Source organism: Mesoplodon bidens (assembly GCF_964165515.1).
Source record: "Mesoplodon bidens genome assembly, chromosome: 10".
In the NCBI taxonomy this organism is placed as follows: domain Eukaryota; kingdom Metazoa; phylum Chordata; class Mammalia; order Artiodactyla; family Ziphiidae; genus Mesoplodon; species Mesoplodon bidens.
This window is the reverse complement of record NC_138172.1, coordinates 7,391,290-7,416,500: the sequence shown is the minus strand read 5'-3', so window position 1 is coordinate 7,416,500 and position 25,211 is coordinate 7,391,290. Positions and strand designations below refer to the sequence as shown.

Here is a 25,211-nt window from a genome sequence, read left to right as displayed (position 1 = left end):
AAATGGCACACTATATCACTAATTACATTCGGCCTCAGTAACTGTTTCTAACTGATCCTGGTGCGGAGGCTGTTGGTCACGGAAAAGCGAATTAGGAGAAGACGTGTGCAGGATCACAGGAAATTTTTCAGGGTGAGGTGATATAATAGGGCACAAAGAGCCCTCTCTTTGGAATCAGACTTGGGTTGAATCTTGTCACTTGGCCAGTTTGGCTTGGACAAGTTACAATTGACTTGAGCCTCAGTTTCCCCATCTGTAGAATGGGAATGATAAACCTACCCTGTAGGGTCGTTGTGGGGATCCCAGATAATATGTGTTAAATGCCTGGTACTTGATAGGTGAGTGGCAACTCTGTTAATTAGTGATAGCAGAGACCTTACTTTGAAGAACATATTCTAAAGAATGGGGACAAAGACGTGTGCCTAAGATGGCCTGCTTAGGCCCAGAACTACTCAGTCGTCTTTGCAGGAAAGAATCCTAGGACTCAGGTCACAAGCTCTGGAGCCGGGCAAGAAGGAACCCTGCAACCAGGGGCCGGAGGAGGCAGCAGAGAGAGAGGGCCTGCCCGGCCTGCCTGTCTCCTGGATGGGCCAAGGCTGTTGCGAACCTTCTGTGGTTATAAAGCCTCACCAAGGGGAAGAGGCCCCCTGGCCCTAGGGGAAAAGCACTACAAGGGACAGCGGCTCTGTGCTTGCAGCAGAGGGGAAAGCAGGCCGGGACTCTGCAAATAGAGGAGAGAAAAAGAAGAACCCTTATCCTCCTTTGCCCCTTGCACCTGGGATGTAGGTGCTTTTTCCACTTGGCCTCTGTCAGACCATTCCTGGAGCTCTTCTACCTCAAATTCCTCCTTCAACCACTGCTGCAACACGAGACTTCCCCTGAAAAGCAGTCTTGGAGCGCTGGAACGCACCCCGTGTCAAACACCCAGGAGGTGCACTCACATAATGGTGATTCCTTATGGGGCTCAGCACTTTACAGTTTACCGCGAGCATTTTGGGGTCTGTTTAAATTTCACAGAAATCCTTCGAAGTGGGTGGAGCAGGATACCCAATTTACAAAAGAAAAAACTGCAAATTGGCTCAAGGATGAAGAGCCAGAGACAGTGACTGAACTAGGACGCAAATCCCGATAGGGCCCCAAGGCCGGTGAGCGCTTTTTCAATATTATCAATGGCGACTACCATTTTTGGATCGCATTCTCTGTTCAAGGAAGACCCTGTCTAAATTGATTTAATCAATATATGAGCGATTATTTATAAACTAATCTGTTTATAATTGTGTAAACTGATTTAATCCACTTCCTTCGCTCACAGCTCTAAGCAGGAGGAATGATTAGTCCCACTTTAAAGATGTGGAAAGCGAGGCTCGAGAAGTGACATGAGTTGTCCAGGGTCGCAAAACCTGTTGGTAGTAGAGCTGGGGCTTGTTCTCAGGGCTGCTCACTTTCCTTTTAGTTTCCTTCTTCTTTCCATCGCTGATGTTTGCAGCTGCAAAGTGGTGCTCTAGTTGCTTATGTGCCTTAGATGATACTGCCTAACTTCTTGGAACCCATTTACTTCTGTGTAAAAGCATAGGCTTATGAGAGTTACATAAAATGATTTATGCAAAGCACATTGTAGGTATAGATAAACGGTAGTTATTGCAATAATGAGGCAGCTTGTAGCTAGTGGTCAGACTGATTGGGCTCAAATCCCAGCTCTGCCACTTTGTACCTGTATGATTTTAGGCAAGTTATTTGACTTCTCTGTACCTCAGTTTCCTCATCTGTAGAGTGGGGGTAACACATAAGGTCATTGTGAGGAGTAAGTAAAACAACCCTGGTGAAGTTTGCCATCATAAATGCTTAATAAATAGTAGTGATTATGTTCTCCTTCTACCCTATTCAATGATTCACTTTGCCTCCCAGTTCCTCTTACCGTATTCTGCTTTGCCCCAATAATATTTATCACCTTCTAAGACAATGAATAATGCAATTAGCTACTCCTACTCTCTCTTACTCTACTCTATTTTTACTCCCAAACATTACCTATCACCTTCGACAGTGCTAAATTAGTTACTTATTTAGCATTTTTACTGCTTATTGTGTGTCTTCCTCCAGGGCAGGGATTTTGTCCTTTTTTTCTTCAGAGGGAACCCCAGCACCTAGAACAGTCCCTGGCACATAGTAGCTGCTCAATAAATATTAGCCCTTAAAATCAGAGTCTAGGGACTTCCCTGGTGGCTCAGTGGTTAAGAATCCGCCCGCCAATGCAGGGAACATGGATTCGAGCCCTGGTCCGGGAAGATCCCACATGCTGTGGAGCAACTAAGCCCGTGAGCCACAACTACTGAGCCTGCATGCTGCAACTACTGAAGCCCACACACCTAGAGCCCGTGCTCTGCAACGAGAGAAACCACTGCAATGTGAAGCCCATGCACTGCAATGAAGAGTAGCCCCTGCTTGTAGCAGCTGGAGAAAGCCTGCGTGTAGCGACAAAAACCCAACGCAGCCAAGTAAATAAATAAAATTTATTTGAAAAAAAATCAGTCTATCCTGACTACCCTATTTAATACAGTCCTCTCCCTGCTCGCTCTAAACTCCTCATTCCTCTTTTTCTTTCCTTCCCCCACCCCCTGCCATAGCACTTTGATCTTTTAGCATTTCATGTAACTTACCTATTCAATACTGTTATTATTTGTTGCTAGTTTCCTCCCCCACTCCCACCCCCGCCTAGATTGTAAGTCCCATGAAAACAAGGACTTAGGTAAATTTTCTCCACTTATGCATCTCCAGCACCTCGAACATTGCCCCACATATAGCAGGTAATTAATAGACTAGCTCTTGAAGGAATCGTATGTGGCAGAGGGCCAAAAGCCCAGGAAGTGGAGTCAGAAGGTCTCTTGGGACTGCCAATGAATTCCCGTGTGGCCTTGCACGTGTTCCTTCGCTCCTCTAGGCCTGTTTCCCCTCCCGGCGGCTCTGACCCTCTTGGTTTCGCAGCCGCTGGTCCAGCCGGCCGGGAGGCGTCGCGCCCCTGGTGGCCGCTGGGGGGCAGTCGAGCCCAAGCCCAGCCCCGCCCACTTCCCGGGCGGCCCGCGCTGGGTGGACCCACCGGCCGGTAGAGAAGCAGAGTCCTGCCGCGTAGGACTCAGTTGTCAGCGCCGCCTGCCAGCCGGCCCTCGGAGCCCGGCCATGTCCTGCTACATCTACCAGCTGCCCTCCTGGGTGCTGGACGACCTGTGCCGCAACATGGACGCGCTGAGCGAGTGGGACTGGATGCAGTTCGGTGAGTGGGCACCCCTGCGACCCCGCTAAACCCTCTCCCCGCCTGTTTACGCGGGTCCTGATTCTAGGGGCTCTCTGTGCTGCCATTCTGGACCCGGGCCTCGCTGTGTGCCCTCGGGCAGGCGCTGCCCCCTCTCTGTGGTCATTTGGAAGGTGTTAGATGATCTCGGAGGATTTCTGTTGTTACTCAGTCTGTCGCTAAGTAATGACTGGCTCGACTTCGCTGTTTACAGTAAAGCCGAAAATGATCGCTCTCAGCAGTGACTAGTGCTTACTGTGTGCCCGGCCCTGATGTAAGCACCTGACACCAATTATCTCATTTAATTCCCACGACAGCCTGTAAAGTGCCTATTTCTCTTACCCCATCTTACAGACGACGAAACGGCTTTAAAGGTAGAGTTACTTTGGGGGGCCAGGGTATGGCGTTGCTAAGTGGCGTACTGGGCTGTGAACCCCGGTGGCTGGCCCCGCCAGGACATCGTAACTCCTTGGTGTATTTTGTTTATTTGTGCTTGGTGATTGGCTGAGGGCTTGGCATCCTGTGGGAGGCTGCGCGTGTGGTCCTCAGGCGCTTTCCAGGTTCCACCACATCCAGCTGGTGACTTTGGGCAAGTTGCTTAACCTCTCTGAGTCTCAGCTTCTTAATCTGTAAACTGGAGGTGGTCATGAGGAATGAAAATTGTATAAAAAGCACTTGACACCTATGTGTCAGAGGTTCTTGTAAGTATTAAGGAGGTGTTAACAGTTATTCTCAGGTTCATGTTTTAAGTCAATGTGACTGGTGCCACTTTATTTTTAAAGTAATATCTATATTTTCTTTAAAATTGAGATTATAATATATACCATTCGTACAAAGGGAATATAATATTTACGTACAGTGGAAAGAATAATAATAAAATGAACATGTATGTTTTTATCCATCCAGTTTGAGGAAATAATATATATTTTAACCTAGTAGTTCTCAACCAGGGGCGATGTTGCCCCCTTAGGGAACATTTGCCGATGTCTGGAGACATTTTTGGTTGTCATAACTTGGGGGACGTAGTGAGTAGAGGCCAGGGATTCTGCTAAACGTCCTGCAATGCACAGAACAGCCCCCTCCACAAAGAACTATCCAGCCTAAAGTGTCAGTAGTGCTGAGGTTCAGAAATCCTGTTTTAAACCAGTCACAAAAATAATACACTCTTATTGCAAAATCCTGTGGGAGATAAAGAGTAGCTCAAACTCCACCACTCAGGGATACCTTTTTTTTTTTTAATTTGGAGGGAGTATTTTTTTAAAAATAATTAATTAATTAATTTTTGGCTATGTTGGGTCTTTGTTGCTGTGCGCGGGCTTTCTCTAGTTGCGGCAAGCGGGGACTACTCTTCTTTGCGGTGCGCGGGCTTCTCATTGCGGAGGCTTCTCTTGTTGCGGAGCATGGGCCATAGGTGCGCGGGCTTCCGTAGTTGTGGGACGTGGGCTCAGTAGTTGTGGCTTGCGGGCTCTAGAGCTCAGGCTCAGTAGTTGTGGCGCACGGGCTTAGTTGCTCCGTGGCATGTGGGATCTTCCCGGGCCAGGGCTCAAACCTGTGTCCCTTGCATTGGTAGGCAGATTCTTAACCACTGTGCCACCAGAAAAGCCCAAGGATACCATTCTTTTTTTATTTTTTATTTTTTCCACATCTTTATTGGAGTATAAATGCTTTAAAATGTTGTGTTAGTTTCTTCTGTACAAGAAAGTGAATCAGCTATATGTGTATATATATCCTCATAAGGGATACCATTCTTACCATTTGGATGCCAATAGTAATAACAGCAGCCACTGACATGTATTGGCTTCTCAATATGTGCCAGCGGAGTGCTGGGTGTTTATGCCTTCTGGTCTTTTTTACTAACCATATTTATTTATGTATGTACATTTTCCAAAAATCGTATCATTTTGTATATTCTGCTAGCCTGCTTTTTTCACTTAAACTATATCACAATTATTTTTTCTTGCCAAGCAATATTCTTTAGCAACATGGATTTAGGCTTTTACTTTCAGTGTGTATTTTTATTAACTTTTTTGTGGAAAAAAATAACAGATGTACTAGGTTAAATGGTGTAAATCACGCCCCTGGGACGGAGGGGAAAGTAAATATCTTTTCCCTCCCTGCCCCTCAGCCTCCCCACAGAGGCTGTCCCTGGTAACAAGTCAGGGCACCTCTGAGAATGTCTGTCACCATCTGATTTTCTAGACTGCACTGTGTCCCTTTGCTCAGATGATCTGTGATTTAACTACTTGCGACTGTTTCCTGGGCAGTGGACGAACTTTGTGGAAGAGACTCTCTCTAGTGTTTTCCATGTTGGCCTCAATTGTGAAGGCCACACCAACTTCTGTTTCTAGGATATTGTTGCTATTTTAGAAGGCGCACCTATGGCTTTCTTTTTTTTTACTAAAATTTTAAAAATTAAGGTATAGTTGATTTACAATGTTGTGTTAATTTCTGCTGTACAGCAAAATGATTCAGTTATACATATATATATATATATATATATATATATACACACACACATTCGTTTTAAAAATTCTTTTCCATTATGGTTTATCACAGGATATTGCATATAGTTCCCTGTGCTATACAGTAGGACCTTGTTGTTTATCCATTCTGTCAATATATATATTAGTTTGAATCTGCTAATCCCAAACTCCCAATTCATCCCTCCCCCACACCCCCTCCCCCTTGGCAACCACTAGTCTGTTCTCTGTGTTTGACTTTTTTTAAAAAACAGCTTGATTGGGCTTCCCTGGTGGCGCAGTGGTTGAGAGTCCGCCTGCCGATGCAGGGGACACGGGTTCGTGCCCAGGTCTGGGAAGATCCCACATGCCGTGGAGCGGCTGGGCCTGTGAGCCATGGCTGCTGAGCCTGCGCGTCCGGAGCCTGTGCTCCGCAACGGGAGAGGCCACAACAGTGAGAGGCCCGCGTACTGCAAAACAAACAAACAAACAAACAAAAACAGCTTGATTAAGGTATAATTCACCTACCATGCAATTCACCCATTTAAAGTGTACAATTCAGTGGCATCTGGTATATGCAGAGTTGTGCATCCGTCTCCAAATCAGTCTTAGAACATTTTCATTACCCCAGAAAGAAGCCCTGTACCCCTCAGCTGTTTCCCTCAGCACTCTCACACACATCTCCCATTTCCCCCCAGCTTTAGGCATTGCCTATTCTGGACATTTCATATAAATGGAATAAATCATACAATATGTAGTCCTTTGTGACTGACTTATTTAGCATGTTTCCAAGGTTCCTCCATGTCATAGCATGTATCAGTGCTTAATATCTTTTTTTTTTAAGATTTATTTATTATTTATTTTATTTATTTCTTGGGTGCGTCGTGTCTTAGTTGTGGCACGTGGGATCTTTCGTTGCGGCAGACGGGCTTCTCTCTAGCTGTGGTGTGCGGGGTTTTCTCTTCTCTAGTTGTGGTCTGCAGGCTCCAGGGCACATGGGCTGTGTAGTTTTGTGGCAAACAGGCTCTCTAGTTGAGGCGTGCGAGCTCAGTAGCTGTGGTACACCGGCTTAGTTGCCCCAAGGCATGTGGGAATCTTAGTTCCCTGACCAGGGATCGAACCTGCCTCCCCTGCATTGCAAGGCGGATTCTTTCCCACTGGACCACCAGGAAAGTCCCAATTTCTTTTTATTTATTCCTGAATAACATTCCATCATATGGATGTACTGCATTTTATTTATTCTTCTGTCGTTTGATGGACATTTGGGTTCTTTCCACTTTTTGGCTATTATGAATAACGCTCCTGTGTACATTTGTGTACGTCTTTGTGTGCCTTTATGTTTTCATTTCTCTTAGGTAGATACCTAGGAGGGGAATTACTGAGTCATAGGGTAACTCTATGTTTAAGATTTTGAGGAAGTGTCAGACTGTTTTTGGAAATGCGAGTACCATTTTACATTCCCACCAGCAATGTGTGAGGGTCCCAATTTCTCCACGTCCCCTCCCCCCAACACTTGTTATCGTCTGTCTTTCTGAGTTTGTAGCCATCTGAGCAGGTGAGAAGTGGTTTTTTGCTGTGTTTATTTATTTATTTATGTATTTATTTTGGTTGCGTCGGGTCTTAGATGCAGGCACACAGGTTCTTCGTTGTGGCGTGCGGGCTCTTCGCTGTGGCACTCGGGCTTCTCTCTAGTTGTGGTGTGCAGATTTTCTCTCTCCAGTTGTGGCGCACAGGCTTCAGGGCGTGTGGGCTCAGTAGTTGCGGCACGTGGGCTTAGCTGCCCCGCATCATGTGGGATCTTAGTTCCCCGACCAGGGATCAAACCTGTGTCCCCTGCATTGGAAGGCAGATTCTTTACCACTGGACCACCAGGGAAGTGCCTCTTGCTCTGGTTTTGATTAGCATTTCTGTAATGACTAATGATGGTGGGCGTCTCTTCATGAGCATTTGTACATCCTCTGAGGAGAATACCTCTGACTCCTTAGGGCTTGGGGACATCAGAATTGCTCAAGGTCCTCAGGAGCTGCTCATTGTGATTTAGGCTATAATCCAAATCCCTCACCAGGCCTGCCTGGTCTGGCACAGTCTGAGCGCCAGTGACTTTTGACGTCCTCTCCTCCAACACCCTCTCATGCCCACCCTGCTCCAGCCACACTGGCCTCCTTGGTCCAGACTCAGGGGCTTTGTACTTGCTGTTTCCTCTATCTGGGACATTCTTCTCCCTGTCCTCCATGTGGCTAGCTTTCTAGTCTCTGATGGTTTCCTCTTGCTGCTGTAACAAATTACCACAACTTTGATAGTTTAAAAACAGCCATTAGGGCTTCCCTGGTGGCACAGTGGTTGAGAGTCCACCTGCCGATGCAGGGGACACGGGTTCGTGCCCTGGTCCGGGAGGATCCCACATGCCGCAGAGTGGCTGGGCCCGTGAGCCACGGCCGCTGAGCCTGCGTGTCCGGAGCCTGTGCTCCACAACAGGAGAGGCGACAATAGTGAGAGGCCTGTGTACCTCAAAAAAAACCCCAAAAAACCAGCCATTATTATTTTACAGTTCTGGAGGTCAGAAGTCCTAAAATCAAGGTGTTGGCAGGGCAGCTGTCCTTCTGGAGGCTCTAGGGGAGAATCCATTTCCTTGCCTTCACTGGCTTCTAGAGGCTGCCTGCATCCCTTGGCCTGTGGCCCCTCCTCCACTTTCAAAGACAACGGGATAGCATCTTCAAATCTCTTTCTCTGACCTCTGCTTCTGTCATGATCTTCTCTGAATCGGACACTCCTGCCTTCCTCTGATAAGGACCCCTGGGCTCAGTCAGATAATCCAGGATAATCTCATCTCAAAATCCTTAACTTAATGCCATCTGCAAAGTCCCTTTTGTCATGTAAGGTACCATATTCACAGGTTTTGGGGTTTAGGACACTGACATCTTTGGGGGGCCATAGTCTTTCATTTCTCAGTTCATATGTCACCTTGTTTGAGAGGCTGACCCTGTCCCCCTTTCCTCTTTTTTTTTTTTTTTTTTTTTTTTTTTGCGGTATGCGGACCTCTCACTGCCGTGGCCTCTCCCGTTGCGGAGCACAGGCTCCGGACGCGCAGGCCCAGCGGCCACGGCTCACGGGCCCAGCCGCTCCGCGGCATATGGGATCCTCCCAGACCGGGGCACGAACCCGTATCCCCTGCATCGGCAGGCGGACTCTCAACCACTGCGCCACCAGGGAGGCCCCCCTTTCCTCTTTATCTTATCAGCGTGTTTTATTTTCTTCATTCCTCTTAACATGCTTTGACCTTGTTCCTTATTGGTTTATGTCTGTCTCTCCCTATAGAATGTCAGCGCCATGAGGGCAGGGACATCACCCATCTAGTTTGCTCCTGTATTCCCAGTGTCTGGGGCAGTGCCCGGCCAGTGGGCAGACACTCAGTGCCACTGGAATGAATGATGGGCTGAAGGATGTGGGAACAGTGGGGACACGGGATGGCTTGGAGCCCATGCTTGGCCAGCTCTCCGTGCTGGGTCAGAGGTCACTGGGCTGGGAGCCAGCCGTGCCCCTCAGGTAGCAGCTCCTTGGCAAGTCACAGCACTCCATGGTTTTCTGTTCAGCACAGTAAGCAACTGTGATTGTCCTTCCACTCCTAGAGAGTCTCGGTTTCTGCGGGTCTTTTTTTTTTTTTTTTTTTTTTTTGAGGTTGAAAAATCCTACTGCATATTCCACAACTTTTTCTTTTTTTTTAAAATGACATTCTAGTTTTTGACTATTACAGATAATGTGCATCATTTTAGAAGAGATCATCCCTTGGGGCTGATTGTGATACTGGGGAGTGGAGGTGGAAAAATCCATAAAGTGATTCAGAAAACCACAGAGCCACAAATATGCACGCTCTTTGGATTTGACAGTTTTGGCAGATAATGTGGCTGCCTCCTGCTCATTTCCCTATGATTGTGGCTGCGTTCATTTTTGCCCTTGGGGGAAACCAGGCTTCTCGCAGCTTCACTCACCCCAGGTGTATTCCGAGGGCTCCTGGGGCAGGGCTGGCTCTCCATCTTGCTGTCTCATGCATGTGCCAGCCTTTGTGCACAGGCCTGCTTTGTCCCTGCCCAGCTATGTGCTTCGGGCGAGTGACTGCCTCTCTCTGAGCCTTTAGTTTCCTCATCTGTAAAATGGGGATGAGTTGCTGAGGGGCTTAAGGGACAAGACGCTTTCCCCTTCCCTCAACCAGGAAAGAGTCTGGTTAGTCTGGACAAAGGGCGTTTCACCCGAGGGTGAGAGACCAGGAGGGATGGTCGCCAGGTAGTGTTAACCATTGGGGATAAAAGCAGGTTTTCATGGAGTGTAGATGGCTTAACAATTGCAGTGAACATTTATATCACATACATATTATTCTATACATATAAGTAATGTAATCCTCACAGCAACCTCTGAGACAGGTGCTGTTGTTTTCCTCATTTGCAAATGAGGAAACTGAGGCACGGCGAGAAGTGAAGGGCCTTCCCCAAGCACGTGGGAAGTAAGTAACAGAGAGAAGATTTGAACCCAGGCCTCAGAATCCAGTCTGGGCCCTGAACCCACCACTGTACCATCCTGCTGACATAAGCATGTATTTTTATATCTAATAGAAAAATCTGGAAGATTAGAAGCAAGAGTATAACCGGTGCTTTTCTTGGGGTCTTCCAAGTGGGATGATCATGGGGGCTTTGATTTTCTCCCGCTTTCCAAATGTTCTGTAACGACCAGGTATTACTGGTGTGTGTTGGGCAAAGAGCCATGGACTCAGCAGGGCGCTCGGCAGTGACTCATCCCCCTGACATCTCTCTCTTGTCTTGACCCTGTTTTAAGGGTCTTGTTAAACGCTGACAGGTCAACCCCATAAGAGATGCCACTTTCACGGAGCTACAACGTCCACATTGAAAGGCCCCTCTGGGTTTAATTCCTCTTCCTCCTGCGTTGCCTGTGAGGAAAGTGCAGCCCACGGACGTGAGGGCTGGGCTTGGCTTCTGCTGCCACAGTGGAGCCCCAGGGGCGGCCCTGGGCTTCTGTTCTTCCCATGACATCACGCTGCCTCGGAGAGTGGGAGGTGAGCCCACGAACAGAGCTCTGTGCAGGGACGGCTGGGGGGAAGGGGTTCCTTCCTCTTCCCTCTACTCTTTTCTCTCTGCTGCTGGAGGCAGCCCCTGACCCTGCTGACATCACTTCCCATGGACCAGGAATCCGGCCTGGGGTTTCCAGTGACTAATGTTACAACTCAAGAACTTTCCATCCCTAACAGGGCACTTCTCCCAGAGGCTTTCTCTCTGTGGGAGGCTGTCACAACCTTCCCCATTCCTTCCCCATTCCTCCAGAGGGACAGGGACTGTACAATATGATCGCGTCCCTCCCTGGCTCTGAGGTCTTCCATGGTGTCCTGGTGTCCGTGGCTCTTAGGATCAGGTTCAAACTGTAGCCTGGCCTTTGAGCCCCTTCATTACGTAGGCGTGGTCTCTTGTCTTCCTCTTCCCCACTCAGTTCACTTATGTTTGTATTTTTCAAACAGAAAAGCTCTGTGGGCTTCTGATTGACTCACCACTGTATCTTTAGAGCTTCTCACAGGCCTGGAGCTCAATAATATTTTGTTGAATGATTGTGTGACTTGATGTTCACGTAGATACCTGCTCCACGATTTCTGAAATCCTGGAACTGAAGTCCAATTATTTTAGTCCTAGTTTAGGGGAGTAAAAAATGCCTCCCTCACTTCAGGAAACTCAGCAGAATACTATATGACCGTTCAAAAATTCCATGTATGAAGAGCTTGTACCAACTTGGAAAATGCTTATGGTATAATGTTAGTAAATAAGGCCTGGATGCACAGTCTTACTTACAGCCTGGCAGTAACTGCATCCAGAAGCACACCTGTGCGTGTGGTGGGGAGACTTTTGGAAAGGGAAAGTACCCTAGTGGGATGCTGTGTAATTTATTAGCTTTTTTCCCCTGCATTTTTCCAAGTTTTCTTTAATGAGCAACCATGTTATAATAAAAAATGAAAAGAAGGAATGCATTAGTTTTAGTATTGCGGACAGTAGCCCCCTGCAAATTGCACAGTGCTTCAGAGTTGGCAAAGTGCTTTTAGATCCATAGCTCTCTTGCTCCTAATAGCTGTTCTGTGAGGATGGTGGGCTGTGGATTCATTTATTCACTCATTCATTTATCCATTCAGTTCTCCCTGCCAGGGCTGGGACTTAGAGATGAGGAGAATGAGATGCCCAAGGCAAAATTATAGGAGGCACCTACTCTCTGGCTGCTGCTGCAGGTGCAGGACCAGTCCTGAGAATGAGCACTTCCTTCAAATTTGTGCCTTGGGTGCCTCCCCTGCCTCACTTTGGTCCTGGCCCTGCCCCCACTCTGTGCCAGGCACTCTTCTCTGTTCTGAGGATCTAACAGTGAACGGAACAGAGAAAACTCTCTGCCTACGCGGGGCTTCTGTTTGGAAGGGAAGTTCTCTCTTACAGTTGAGAAAACCGAGGCTCCCATCCCACTGGGGAAGTGACTTGCCCATAGCAAATAAGCAGCTAAACCTCAAGGCCCCTGGCCCTCTCGTCCACTGGTCTTTCTCCTAAGTCTTGTGTGGCAACCCAGTTGACATTTACATTCAAGCGTGAGTGTGCTGGTCCCCGCGGGCACTGAATGACTTGGGCTGCCTGGGGACCCCAGCTCCTGTGGAGTTTCAGGTAGGATGGGGCCAGGCGGCTTTGTGGTGGACAGAGCTGGGCCAGCATGGTGACCCTCTGGTGGAGGGGCTGCCCTTCTGGCTCTAAGCATCCCTTCTTGCTCGCCTTCCAGCCTCCTATGTGATCACAGACCTGACCCAGCTGCGGAAGATCAAGTCCATGGAGCGGGCGCAGGGCGTGAGCATCACACGCGAGCTGCTGTGGTGGTGGAGCATGCGGCAGGCCACCGTCCAGCAGCTGCTGGACCTCCTGTGCCATCTAGAGCTCTACCGCGCCGCCCAGATCATCCTCAACTGTGAGTTACCAAGGCCCCCTCGCAGCCAGCGTGAGCTGTGCCCTCTCACCTTAAAATCTTTCTTGGAGTTTCCCTGGCGGTCCAGTGGTTAAGACTCCGCACTTCCACTGCAGGGGGCATGGGCTTGATCCCTGGTTGGGGAACTAAGATCCCGCATGCTGCTCGGCATGGCCAAAATGTAAAAATAAATAAAATTAGAAAACCTTTCTTAATCTTAAAAAAATTTGAAAGAGTTTACCATCCAAGTAAGAAATTAGTAACGGTGGTCACCCCTGGGGAGAGGAATCGGGTGACCAGGGAACCAGGTGTTGGAGATAGACTTTATTGTCAGTCTTTTTGCACCTTTAAAATTTTTGTTCTCTGTTCCAAAAATAAATAAATAGAAATTTTAAAATGGCTATAACATAAAAATTCAAGAAAGTCTACAGTAAAAATTATTTACGTCCTCATCCTGTTTCCCAATTTGGCATCCCAAGAAGTAACCAGTAGTCACAATTTCTTATCTACCTTCCTAGAGATTTTCTAGGCAAATGTATATATGTGTCTACAACACTTTTTAATACAGATAGTAAGAGAACACCATGCACTCAGCTGTCCGCTTTATTTTCACCTAGCAGTCGATCTTGCAGATTGTTTCATATTGAGCCATTCTTTCAACAGCCACATTGTATTCCTTTGACAGATGTACCACGATTTATTTGATCGGTGTTCAGGTTGCTTCTAGCAGTTGCCTCTTGTGTACAGTGTTGGGATGTGCACCCCGTTTGCACACATGTGAATCTCGCGTGGGAGGACTTTCCAATATTGGAATGGCTGGGTTGAAGGTTTGTGTATTTTAAGTTTTGATTGATATCAATACCAGTATTACCAAATTGTCCTCCTACAGGAGAATACAACCATGGTGGGAATGTATTTAGCAGGTAATAAATAATACCTCCCTACCTTGCAGGGTGTCTGTGAAATTGAAGAAATAGAACGTGTCAAGGGCCTGGTGTTCAGCCAGTGCTCAGCAGAGGCAGGGGGATGAGGGGTCTGTCTGATTATCTCCACCTGGGCCCCCCCGCCATGTCCCCAAAGAGACCCCTTCAGTGTGGGACAGTGAGCCAGACCTCTCACAGGTACTCACTGAGCCCCTGGCCAGTGCCTGGTGCCTGGTGCTGTCCAAGGTCCTGGAATACAGGTGGGCAAAGCGATAGGTCCTCTGCCCTCGTGGAGAGCATAGTCACGAGGAGACAGTCAGTAGACAGGAAAACAAGTAAAAATAATGGGATGGAGTGACAAGGTAGGGGAACCTTCTAGAACATGGTTGTCATGGAAGGCCAGTCTGAGGAGGTGAAGTTGGAGGAATGGAAAGAAGACAGCCACGTGAAGAGCTGGAGTAAGAAAGCGCAGGGGAGGGAGGGAGGGAGATGCATGAGGGAAGGGATGTGGGAACAGATGTATATGTATGACTGATTCACTTTGTTATAAAGCAGAAACTAATAAAAAAAAAGAAAAAGAAAAAAAAAAAAAGAAAGCCCAGGGGAGAGGGGACAAAGGCCCTTGTGCAAAGGTCTGGGGTGTTGCAGGAACTAGCATAGAGCTGGTGTGGGAGATAGAGAGCAGGGCATTCAGAGCCCCAGAGGCCTGTGGAAGACCCTGTGGGCCCTGGAGCTGTCCTGGCTGCGGTTCCTGAGCTGGGAATAACCTGGCTGAACCAACAGACCTCAGTTCAACACCTGCCTGACTAAATCAGGGAGGGCTTCCAGGAGGAGGAGTGGGGGCTTAGAGACCTCCACCCTCAGAGATAAATCAGGAGACACCTGGGTGGCCTTACAGGTGGAGACCTGCTCAGACCCATGCCACATTGGTTGGTTGGTGAGACCAATGCCTATCTTGTGTAGCTGCTTGCAGACCCCTCTCTGGCTTGTTTGTATCCCCAGAAACTGGCACGTGGTAGAACTGATTATTGAGTAGATGTGCCTTCACATACTTTTCATGTTTTAAGAGAATTAGTGATAAACTCTTTTTCTAAAATTTATTTTTAAAATTTATTTTATTTTTGACTGCGTTGGGTCTTCATTGCTGCGCGCAGGCTTTCTCTGGTTGTGGCGAGCGGGGGCTACTCTTCGTTGTGGTGCACGAGCTTCTCGTTGCGGTGGCTTCTCTTGTTGCAGAGCACGGGTTCTAGGCGCGTGGGTTTCAGTAGTTGTGGCACACGGGCTCAATAGTTGTGGTGCGCGGGCTCTAGAGCGCAGGCTCAGTAGTTGTGGCGCACAGGCTTAGTTGGTCCGTGACATGTGGGATCTTCCTGGACCAGGGCTTGAACCTGTGTCCCCTGCATTGGCTGGTGGATTCTTAACCACTGTGCCACCAGGGAAGTCCAGTGATAAACTCTTACTGGGTTCAAAAAGAGGTGAGGAAATTCATGCCCAACCAAGGATGCCAGAGAGAGAGAGAGAGAGAGAGAGAGGGAGAGAGGGAAAGAGGTAGGTGTGGAGAGGGGGGGGCTGCAGAGGGGGAGCGGGAAAGCCGCTGGGTCATGTACAGTTAGAATGGAGGGACCAGGTCTCCTGCTCAAGCCACTTTGAGGAGGGGGACGCCGGTTTTGTCTCTGCAGGGCACTGGGATGCTGCAGGGGTGTCCCGAGGCCTGTGGGCAGAGACGTACTGGGGATTGAGACACAGGCCTCTCACTGGGCACACCAACTTGCCACTGACGTCAGAACCTGGCTGTTGACTAATCTCGAACATATTCTTAACGATTTGAGGTCTGCACACAACATAGTGCCAGATTCAAAGAAACACACTCATTGCATTGTGACACTCTGTTTGAAGCTGACACTGACTGGGCACTTTTGAGGCACCAGGCGCTGAGCGTGGCTCCTCCCAGCAGCCCCTCGAGGTGGGCGATCTAAGGAGCCCCTTCTCCCCCTGAGGACACGGAGGTTAGGAACGGCTCAGAGCCTTCCCCAAGGGCACAGGTCTGGTCACACGCAGGCGCGTTTGGATCAGAGAGCCCTCGTTCTTAGCTTCTCTCACGGGAACTTCACTGCACTCGGTGTTGGGCTTCCAGGAAACAGTGATATTTGTCTGTCATCCTTTCTTCTTAGAACTTTACTCAGTTCCCCAATCCTCTTTTCTCTGCTGCTTAGCCTTGCTGATTAAAATTGCCTGAGGAAGAGAGGTTCAAGCCTATCTCCACATCCACTTTTGTCCTGGGAGTTCGGTTGTGTTGTCACTGTTGCCTTCAGTCCTCAGGCAAGACACTTCCCCTTTCTGTATCTTGGGTTTTTTTGTTTGTTTGTTTGTTTGTTTGTTTTCATTAGGGAGAAAAAGTGCCATAAATCTTGGTCACTTTTCGGAAGTGAATTTAGAGGGCATGTGTGAAGCATATTAAGCTTCTCTTATTCCAACCGGTCAGTTTTCCCTTTCCTAATTGTAACATTAGTTAAACCTTATTTTTGCATTTACTTGCTGAAGATTGTTTATGAACTTGTGCAGTGGCCCCCCGCAGTTTGAGAACCTGACTTCTGCCCACCACTTATTAGAGAGCTTTAAGAATAAGTTTGAATAAAACAGAGCTTGAAAACCAGATACCAAAAGTCCCAGAGACAAAGTGTTGTCCTCAGAGACTTATGACTCCAGGTAATATATTTGCATTTAGCAGAGGCCTTCCGGAGGGTGTACGTGAACCGAAAGGTGGAGTGTGGGGTTCCCTGGGGGCCACATGTGTGTCCAGTCTCTTGAAATCATGTCCTCTGGGGCTGCTAGTCCCATTGTAGAGAGAGCTAGGTGTGGGGGTCTCTGTTCCTTGGTATCTTCTCAGCATTAATTGCCAAGACCATTATTGTTCAATTGTCAAACATTAAATGTTATAAGAATTCGAATAAATTAGTGCAGAAGGCTTACCATTCCTTCTTCTGGCAAATCTGCTTGCCAGTGTCAACCAGTTTACTCTTTTAGCTGTTTCTTGGTGGCTTTCTGTATTAGCATCCCAGGTTCATTGCTATTACTAAGGGTAGACTATAGTGACTTAAATGAGACAGACGTTTATTTCTCTCTCCTGTGACAGTCCAAGCTGCCCAGGGCTCATAGGGCATCTGCCCAGTGTCAAGGACCAGTTTCTTTCGTTTTCATTGCTCTGCTGTCTGGGACAGCTGGCTGCCAGCTCATACCTGAGATGGCTACTCTGTGCCTCCACATGTACCTTCCAGCCTCCAAGAAGGGCACAGTCCCCTGGAAGCTGCAACATAACCTCCCTTCCCAGGCCGATGGCCAGGACTGGTCACATGATCACGCCTAGTTGCAGGGGAGGCTGGGAAATGTAATCTGTAGCTGGGAGCCTGTGTGCACAACCAAAGCGTCTGTTACTCTAGAAGAGGAGGGGATACATACTGGAGGGACAGCTGTCTTCCTACAGGCCTCTGCTTTGGGCCACCCAAATATCCATATGCACCCTTCCTCCCACAAGCAAAACATGCTCACCCTTTCCCCAGGGGAGTGTCTTCTAGCAAGGGGAGTGAGTCCTTTGTTTGGTCCGTCTGGCAGCCCCTTGTTCTTCTCAGTTGACCAGTGATCCTCAAAGTGTGTTCCCTAGACTTCTAAGCATCAGCATCCCTTGGGAACTTGTTAGAAATGCAGGTTCTCAGGCCTCACCTCAGCTACCGATTCAGAATCTCCAGGGGTGGGGTCCTGAGTCTCCCTCCAGGATATTCAGGTGTGGATAAAAGTTTAAGAACCGCTGATCCAGTACCTGGTTCTCTGACTTCTGGCTCTGTCTTGGGGGGTGGGGTAGGCACTGGGGGAGCATGCCTGTGGCCTCAGTGGAAGTGGGAACTGGAGAGGCTGCCCTTATGGGGGCGCTACATGGCTTTCACAGCCCACTTCCTGCTGGGGGAGGGGTTTGGGCACCTGGGAGGAGCTGTGGCGTCAAATAACTGGCCGGCTTTTGTCACACCAGGACTGTGGCTTCTTCGGCCGTACAGGTCTCTCAAAATGCTAGAAGCTTCTGGTCTCTTGGCTTCTCATCAGTTCTCTGTGTGATAACCACAGCTGGTGATCTAGCCTAGGGAGCTTAGTTCTTAACCCTGAAAGGTTTGTTCTTTCACTTGGTGGCCTGTGTGCTCGGCCTGCCCCCCTCTCCTCCTAATTGAAGGTACAGACCTGGAGCCTCCCTCGAGGCCACCTGAAACAATAGCTTAGATGGGGCGGAAGCGCTCTTATTTTGACTCTTGTTTCTGGGCTCTGTGTCTGGCAGAGAGCCCCTCCTGCAGTTCATCAGTGGACTGAGAAAGGTGGAGTGGGGATTAGAATGGTTGGGGCCATGGTATCACCTCCTGCTGGGGCTGACCCTGCAGGGCCCCTGACAGGGGGGTTCTTGGTCAACTTGGATTGTCCACTACAGGCCAGGAGCCTTCCTTTTCATCTCTGCTTGAACATGGTCTGGCTCCAATGGAGTTCTTCTCCCTTTGTTGGAGGTCCCTAAAAGAGAAGCAACATGCACCATCATTCAGAGCATTTTCAGCTTCTCCCCTTAGAGTCATGGGCACTCTTAGCACATGGCCTGCCTTCCGAGGGTCACGGGTGACGGTTTTGCTTTGGTATAAGAACCGTTAATCAGCTTTCCAGTCTGCAATATCTGGGTCCTTGCCACCTGGAGCATTATTATGTTGATTTGGTTCCGGTAAGAAAGGCCAAAACAACAATAGGTTAAACTAAAAGAGGGTTTCTTTCCACTAGTAGTGTGTGTGTCGGCAACCCAAAGCTGATAGAGTGGATCCACAGTGTCAGGGATTCAAGCTTTTTTTCTACCTTATTCTGCTGCCCTGCGCATGTGGCTTCCATCTTGTGGTTTGAGATACTCGCTCCGGCTGTTCCTCTCTTTTCCACTTTCCGGGCAGCAGGAAGGGGAGGGGATTTTCTTTCCTTCTAAGGGTACAATCTGGAAGATGCGCTTTATCACTTCACTAAGTTCTATTAGCTAGAACCTAGTCACATGACCACAATTAGCTGCAAAGGGAGTCTGGCAGTAGCTAAAAAATGTGGTTTTTAGCAGCCATATGTCTAGCTAAACCTTCTAGAATATAGGAAGACAAGGGGAACGGCTGTTCTCTACCACATTTGTACCATCTCTAAATAATGTGCTTCTCCTGTTCTTTTCATATGTATCGATTTATATATTATCCATTAACTTCCTAGACAAGGATTCGGCTCCACATACCTCCTCTCCCCCTTTAGCTCCTCTGTGGGTCTGTAGGTCGTTTTTCTAACTTTTAACAAATATCATTACATATATAATTATTTTTCCATTAGCCCTAAGCAGTGCCTCTTGATGCTTCACTTTGTAAGGTGAAGCATCATTTACTTGCCCTTTCTTACCCTCCCCTCTCCACTTTCACCTCCCGACTTCTGGCAAAGACCCATCATAAAGTGGTCTTCCATGGATGTCTTCACATCTCCAGGCTCTTCTGAGCCCAGAGGGAAGAGCTGGGTCTTGGATGAAGCCCCAGTCTGTGGGTCAGGACAGGAAGAAGAATGCCGCCTTTGTGTCCTGATTGAAAAATGTCTTTTTGTGATGGGGAAAGCACTGTGTGCATAGGACGTCCACAGGGCGAGTCATGGTGCAGAGTAGCATTCCCCCAATCACATACCCCAGACGTGTGCTCTAGCAGGTTATGCGGTGCAACTGGAGGCTTCATGAATCACTAACCTTGGAAAATCTGTATGCTTTATCAGTGCCCCCTACCTTTGGAGAGTCACAATGCACACCCAACGTTTTAAGGCTCTGATAAGTTCTATAGCAAAGAAATCTATTTAGGTCAGTGTTTTCCATTTACATTTGACCACAGAGCCCCCTTTTCATTTGATACTTATTAATATTCCCATGGAACCAATACACTGTGGGAATCACTGCTCTGGTAAAATGGTGGCCATGGTGCAATTGCCGGGCATCCCAGGGGAGCCTCATTATAGAGAGTCTGGGGGATCAGGGGTAGCATTTGCATGGCCAGGTCAGCATTCAACGTCAGGAGAGTCTGACCCTGGGGCCTAGGGCCAACCATCACCCTGGGGCTTAAAACGTGAGAGTCCTACTCCTGAGGAGGACTTTTCCCGACCACCAGGCTTATTTAGGGAGAAGACTGTGAGACAGGCTCCAGGGTCTAGTTGCTGGCATCTTCTGGTCTCAGGAGCCGGAATCAAGGCAGAGGCCGATGTATCAGAGCTGTGGCTTCCAGCCAGAGGCAGGTCGGCTGTCATCACGGCCACTGAGGCAGGCAGGGGACCTGAGCCTGCCGATGGTGGGGGTCCGATGGCTCTAACTCTGAGCATGGAGGCTTGAAACCAGGTGTGCCTGATTCGTGAGGTGACACTCTCCCTCATTCCTCCCCATAGAGAGTTAGATACACAGAATCTGGACAAGAGAGTCAGTAGTGAACCGAGACATATTATCAAGTGCCTGCTGTGTGCTAGATGCCGGGGACACAGCAGTGGAACTACAGACAAGGTCTCCGACCTCAAGGAGCTTACAGTTTAGTGTGGGAGACGGGTATGAACAGGATGATGGCATAGAGACATGTACCCAACCACAACAGGAGTGCTCAAGGGAGAAGTGTAGGTCGGGTGAGTAGGTAGGTAGGAGGGTGGGAGAGGGGAAGGTTTGATCTCATCTGGGGAAGCTTCCCCAAAGAGCTGAAACTTGAGCCTCCATTCAAAGGACTGGCGGGCCAACCACACAGGCGTATCCAGGCAGAGGGAATAGCATGTGCAAAGGCCCGGTGGTGGGAAGGAGCAGTGCTTGGGTGTGGTCAGGTCTACTTTCATCAGGCGTGTAGGGAAGGTTTTCGAGAGCTTCTACCTAGGAGTACCCCCATTGCTCTGGCCACAGTGGGGAACAGGGGCCTGTGAGGTTCCAGGTATCAACTGAGTAGGAAAGCAAGAAGCTTCTGGAACCTGAAGGGACTCCAAGGGAGGCGACCAACGTTTCATCTTCCCATCTGCTACTACCATCTTCCTGGGAGTTTCTTTCAAGTTTCCCAATTTTCACACAGTCTCTTCTTGGTTGTGCAGCTTTCACAGTTTCTAACTTTTGGTTTGGCAGCTCAGCCAAAGTCATTTCCTTCCTGGAGCTGGGCTTTCACTGCGTGGGGAATTTCTATCTGCTGCCCGAAGTGAAATGGAGGAGAACACACCCTTTCTCTCCCAAAGAGGCTGAGGTGTTGCAAGGGCCAGACAGGACTCGTGTGTGTTCTCCTGGAAGTTTTCCCAACATCTGTCCCTTTCCTACCACTAGGGAACAAAAAAGCGTGGGAAGGACTCAGACCCTGGGGCCCCTGGAGACTTGCCCCTGGGTGTGGCACTGCACAGGACCAAGACCCCCCCCCCAGAGTCCTGGCCAGGAGTCACTGTTATCTGAATGCTAGTCATAACTTGTATTTAGCACCTAATATGAGCCAGGCAAGCATCTTATCTCACAAATCTCGCTATTCCCATTTTACAGATGAGGAAACTGAGGTGCAGGGATTAAGTAACTTGCCCAAAGCCACACAGCAAATAAGCAATGGGCTGGGAAGGGATGCAGGTCTGCGAGACCTTAACCCCTGCTGGGGGAGGTCACTAGATGGCATCAAGTCTCTGAAAAATAGGCGTAGACATTGCCCTGTCTGCTTTTCTTGTAAATGGGGGCGCTTCAGAACATAAGCGATGTGAGGCTCTTCTAACATCCTTGCTGTGTGGCTCAGGATGGTCTTCTGACTGTCCTTCTGCGCGTTAGTTATTCCACTAGAAAAGAGCGAGGCTTTAATCACTGCGGGTTTCTTGGGAGTAAATGTGAGCATGGACAGAGGGGCTTGTGTGTGGTGCCTCTAAACCAGCCCCCAGTTTTTCAGAGAGGACGGGTGAGAGCTGGAGGGAGAGGATCTGCGGTTTACTGAGCTCCCGCTCTGTGCAATGCGGTCGTAAGCAGCTCCTCTGGGTTACACGCTTTGGACACATGTCGAGGTTACCCATTAATCAGGATGGGCTACGTTAGGTTGCAGTCACAGATAAACCCAGAAATCTCAGCTGTTCAACACAGCAAAGAATCAATTTCTCCAAGTCCAGTGCTGGCTCCTGCCTTCTTGCCCTCGGCAGGCCGTTGGGAATGCACAGCTTCCAGGGTCACTGTGGAGGGGAAGAGACAGATGGACGAGGCTCACCAGCTCTTCACTGCTTTGTCCAGGAAGTAACAGTAGCATTTCCACTTAAAATCCATTGGCCAGAACGAGTCACGTGGCCCCAGCCTAACTGCGAGGGAGGCTGGGGTCTGAGAGGGAGCCAATGACTATTTGGTAAGCCCTGTCTCAGCTACCGGGTACCTCAGTTCAAGGGGGTTTATTTTAAGGTTCTGCCTAACCATGGCCTACGAGATCTCACGTGGACTAACCCTTGCCCAGTTCTCTCACCTCATCTTGGCTACTTTCCCCCGCATTCATTCAGCTCAGCCACTAGGGTCATCCTTCATTTGAGGAGATGCACCAAACTGTTTTCTTCCTCAGGATTTTTGCATATGGTATTCCTTCTCCTTAGAATGCTGGTCCCTCCCCAACTCCCTTGCATTCTTCCCATGGCTCATCCCTCTCATCTTTTGGGTCTCTGCTTAAATGGCACCTGCCCACAGAAGTCTGCCCTGGGCACCCCATGTAAGTAAGTGTCAGGTACCCCCCCTCCCTTCCTCCAGTTTGTTGTCAACATAGAACTCCTCCCAGTTTAAAATTAGGCATCTTTTAACTGTCATGTGAGTTTTGATAACACAGTCCCCAGTCCCTAACACAGTGAATAAATGAATAGGGATGGATGAGTCATTTTAGCAGCCGGTGAGCAGGTCCAGTGGAGGAGCCGTGATACGGCGATTAGGTCTTAAGACAGGTCATGCCCTCTTATTTGCCTAACTTCCCATCTAGCTTGAGTTGGGAGTTTTGAGTGGTTTGTGTACGTGGACTTTGGATGCCCAGGAAGGTTGAGCCCAGGGATTGGGAGGGAAAGGAAAAGGAAAAGAGAGGGTCTAGAAAGCTCTTTTTGTCTTGATACGGCCAGCTGGCACCTAGGTTCTTTAGTTAGGGATGAATCACTTTCATTTTCTCTGGAAGGGATCTGTTTCAGCCACATGAGTCAGAATAAATACAAAGAATAAAAACAAATATATAAATATTACCTCACTGTTTACTTTGAGGGCTGAGAAGAGTGGGGGCAATTCCAGACTGTGCTCACTGGGGAAAGACCTTGCCGGCAGCTGGAGTCCCCTCTGCTCAAGCATGTGGCTCCCGGATTTGCCACTGTGTTAAATTTGCCCCAGGCTGCCAGCCGGGGAGGAGAACCCAGGCCCCTCTGCCAAGGGCCCAGCACACATAAGCCTTTTGACCAAAGGAAGCGGGGCCTCAATAAACAACATGTAAATAAGAGAACTATTTCAGGTTTCACTTTACAGAAGTATGACCTAGAGAGAGCAACTGGGCTTTCTCCCCAGAGGTATCCTCTGAATTCAATAGGCCACACCTACAGGAAAGCACTTAGGACCAAAAAAAAAGCCTGACCTAGACTTAGGGGTCATGATCCTAATGATAGTAAATTACAATAGTAGCTTATAACTGTTGAGCACTTACTTATTTCATCATCTCTGGGGGTGTAGGGTATAGTTCCTTGTTCCACTTGTCGGATGAGATTTGGAGCGTTTCCCTTCCCTGTGAGCCTGGCTGTGGTGTGCATGGCGGTTTGGAAACCCTGAGTTCATCTTTGGGCTCCACAACACATGTGATTTGTGCTCATTAGAGAGAGTGGGACATCCTGAAAATACAAAGCAGAGAGAAAAAGGAATCAGGCCCGTCGTCCCCTGGGAACCGTGGAGAGAGCACAGAGAAATGCTTTTGCCCCCTTTCTCTGCCTTCTGGTGCCAGAAACTCAACCCTCATCACTCCGGGTTAAGCCAGTCCTTCTCAGCCTCACCTAGGGAACTTTCGAAAGCATCCAGACTCTGATTTAATTGATCTGAGAACCAATACATTCAAACCCCTTGGTGCCCACAGACACTGAAGCTGTTATTTCGAGCACTGGTATCCCCTCCCGTCCCTAGGGGCACTGGCAGGGAAACTCCAAGCCACCTGTCCTCCTGCGTGTGACCAGGCTGGCTGCCAATGACACAGCGGGCGGAAGCAGGTCTAGCTGGGCTTCTGTATTACTCATCTCCACGGCCACTGCACCTTCAAGGCCCTGCCACTGCCCACTGAGAGTCATGTGTCCATTAGAGGGTTTTTTTTTCTTTTTTCTTTTTGGCTGTATTGGGTCTTCATTTTTGCGCGCGTGTGGGCTTTCTGTAGTTGCAGCCAGCGGGGGCTACTCTTTGTTGTGGTGTGCGCACTTCTCGTTGCAGTGGCTTCTCTTGTTGCGGAGCGTGGGCTCTAGGCTCGCGGGCTTCAGTAGTTGTGGTGCGTGGGCTCAGTAGTTGTGGCTCGTGGGCTCTAGAGCACAGGCTCAGTAGTTGTGGCTCACGGGCTTGGTTGCTCCGCGGCATGTGGGATCTTCCTGGACCAGGGATCGAACCTGTGTCCCCTGCCTTGGCAGGCGGGTTCTTAACCACTGTGCCACCAGGGAAGTCCCCATTAGAGGGTTTAAACTGTTGGATACAGCCATCCACCCCATTTGCTTCCTTCAGGGACCCTAAGTTGGGATCACAGGTTCTTTTGGGTAGGGAGAGAGGACAGAGGATGACTATGTCACGGGTTGTGTCCTGGCCTTAGCCTTGGCCCAGCTGCTTTTTGTATCTAGTCCCACTGAGTCCTGGGACTGTTCTGGGACAGAGGGGTTATAATTATTCTGAGTCCACAGAAGATGCAAATGAAGCTCAGAGGGTTAAGAAGTCTGTCCCTGTGCGTACAGCTAGGATCAGAAAGGCTGGTTCTGGAAACTTCCTCACACTTGCTCTCGCTTCTCCTCTGTGATCATAATTCCTATTTTTGGATCTCTTGATCCTGCAGAAGTAACTTTATGCATGGAATCTTTGTGAGAATATAATTCTAGCGGAAGAAAGTGCTGTCCTAGAAGCATGAGGCTGTTCCTGTACACCAGTCATAGGAATAAGTGATGTAACCGGCTTGCTTTTTGGTCTTGGCCTTGGCAGACAGGAAACTCACAGGAAACTCGTGAGATTTCAAGCTTGTCATGACCCTTTTTCATGAACATTTTGTCCTCCTTTGCTCCATCTTGCCCTCGATGTTCTATTTTCGTTTCAACAGCACTCTGGTTTATGCACCGGCCCAGAGGAGTGGGTGTTTTATCCGCTCAGCTATCAGGGGTCAGCTTCCAGGCATTAAGGGCAGAAAAGCCCCAGTTTCTCCCTCTTCTTGGTTTGCTGGTGGGAAAAGAGGCCAGCAAAGGCCTGCCCCACACCTTCCAACTAAGATCGGGCACCAGCAACCTAAGAGTCAAAATGAAGACGTGTCCTGTTTATGCCTCTTATTTATTGTCTGCATCTGA

At 48.8% G+C, this 25,211-nt stretch overlaps 1 protein-coding gene across 2 annotated transcripts in view; it reads left to right on the top strand.

Moving 5' to 3' along the window:
• The window catches only part of IRAK2 (interleukin 1 receptor associated kinase 2), a 63,520-nt gene that overhangs the window by 211 nt on the left and 38,098 nt on the right, over window positions 1–25,211 (top strand). Inside the window, exons 1-2 of one of the 2 annotated variants that reach the window (XM_081246007.1) lie at window positions 3,109–3,265; window positions 12,544–12,726. In XM_081246007.1, coding sequence (XP_081102133.1) covers window positions 3,172–3,265; window positions 12,544–12,726 — 277 coding nt within the window. In that variant the 5' untranslated portion in view covers window positions 3,109–3,171. Of the gene's footprint in view, window positions 1–3,108; window positions 3,266–12,543; window positions 12,727–25,211 lie in introns of those variants that run through there. The other variant, XM_081246008.1, reaches the window with a different exon arrangement.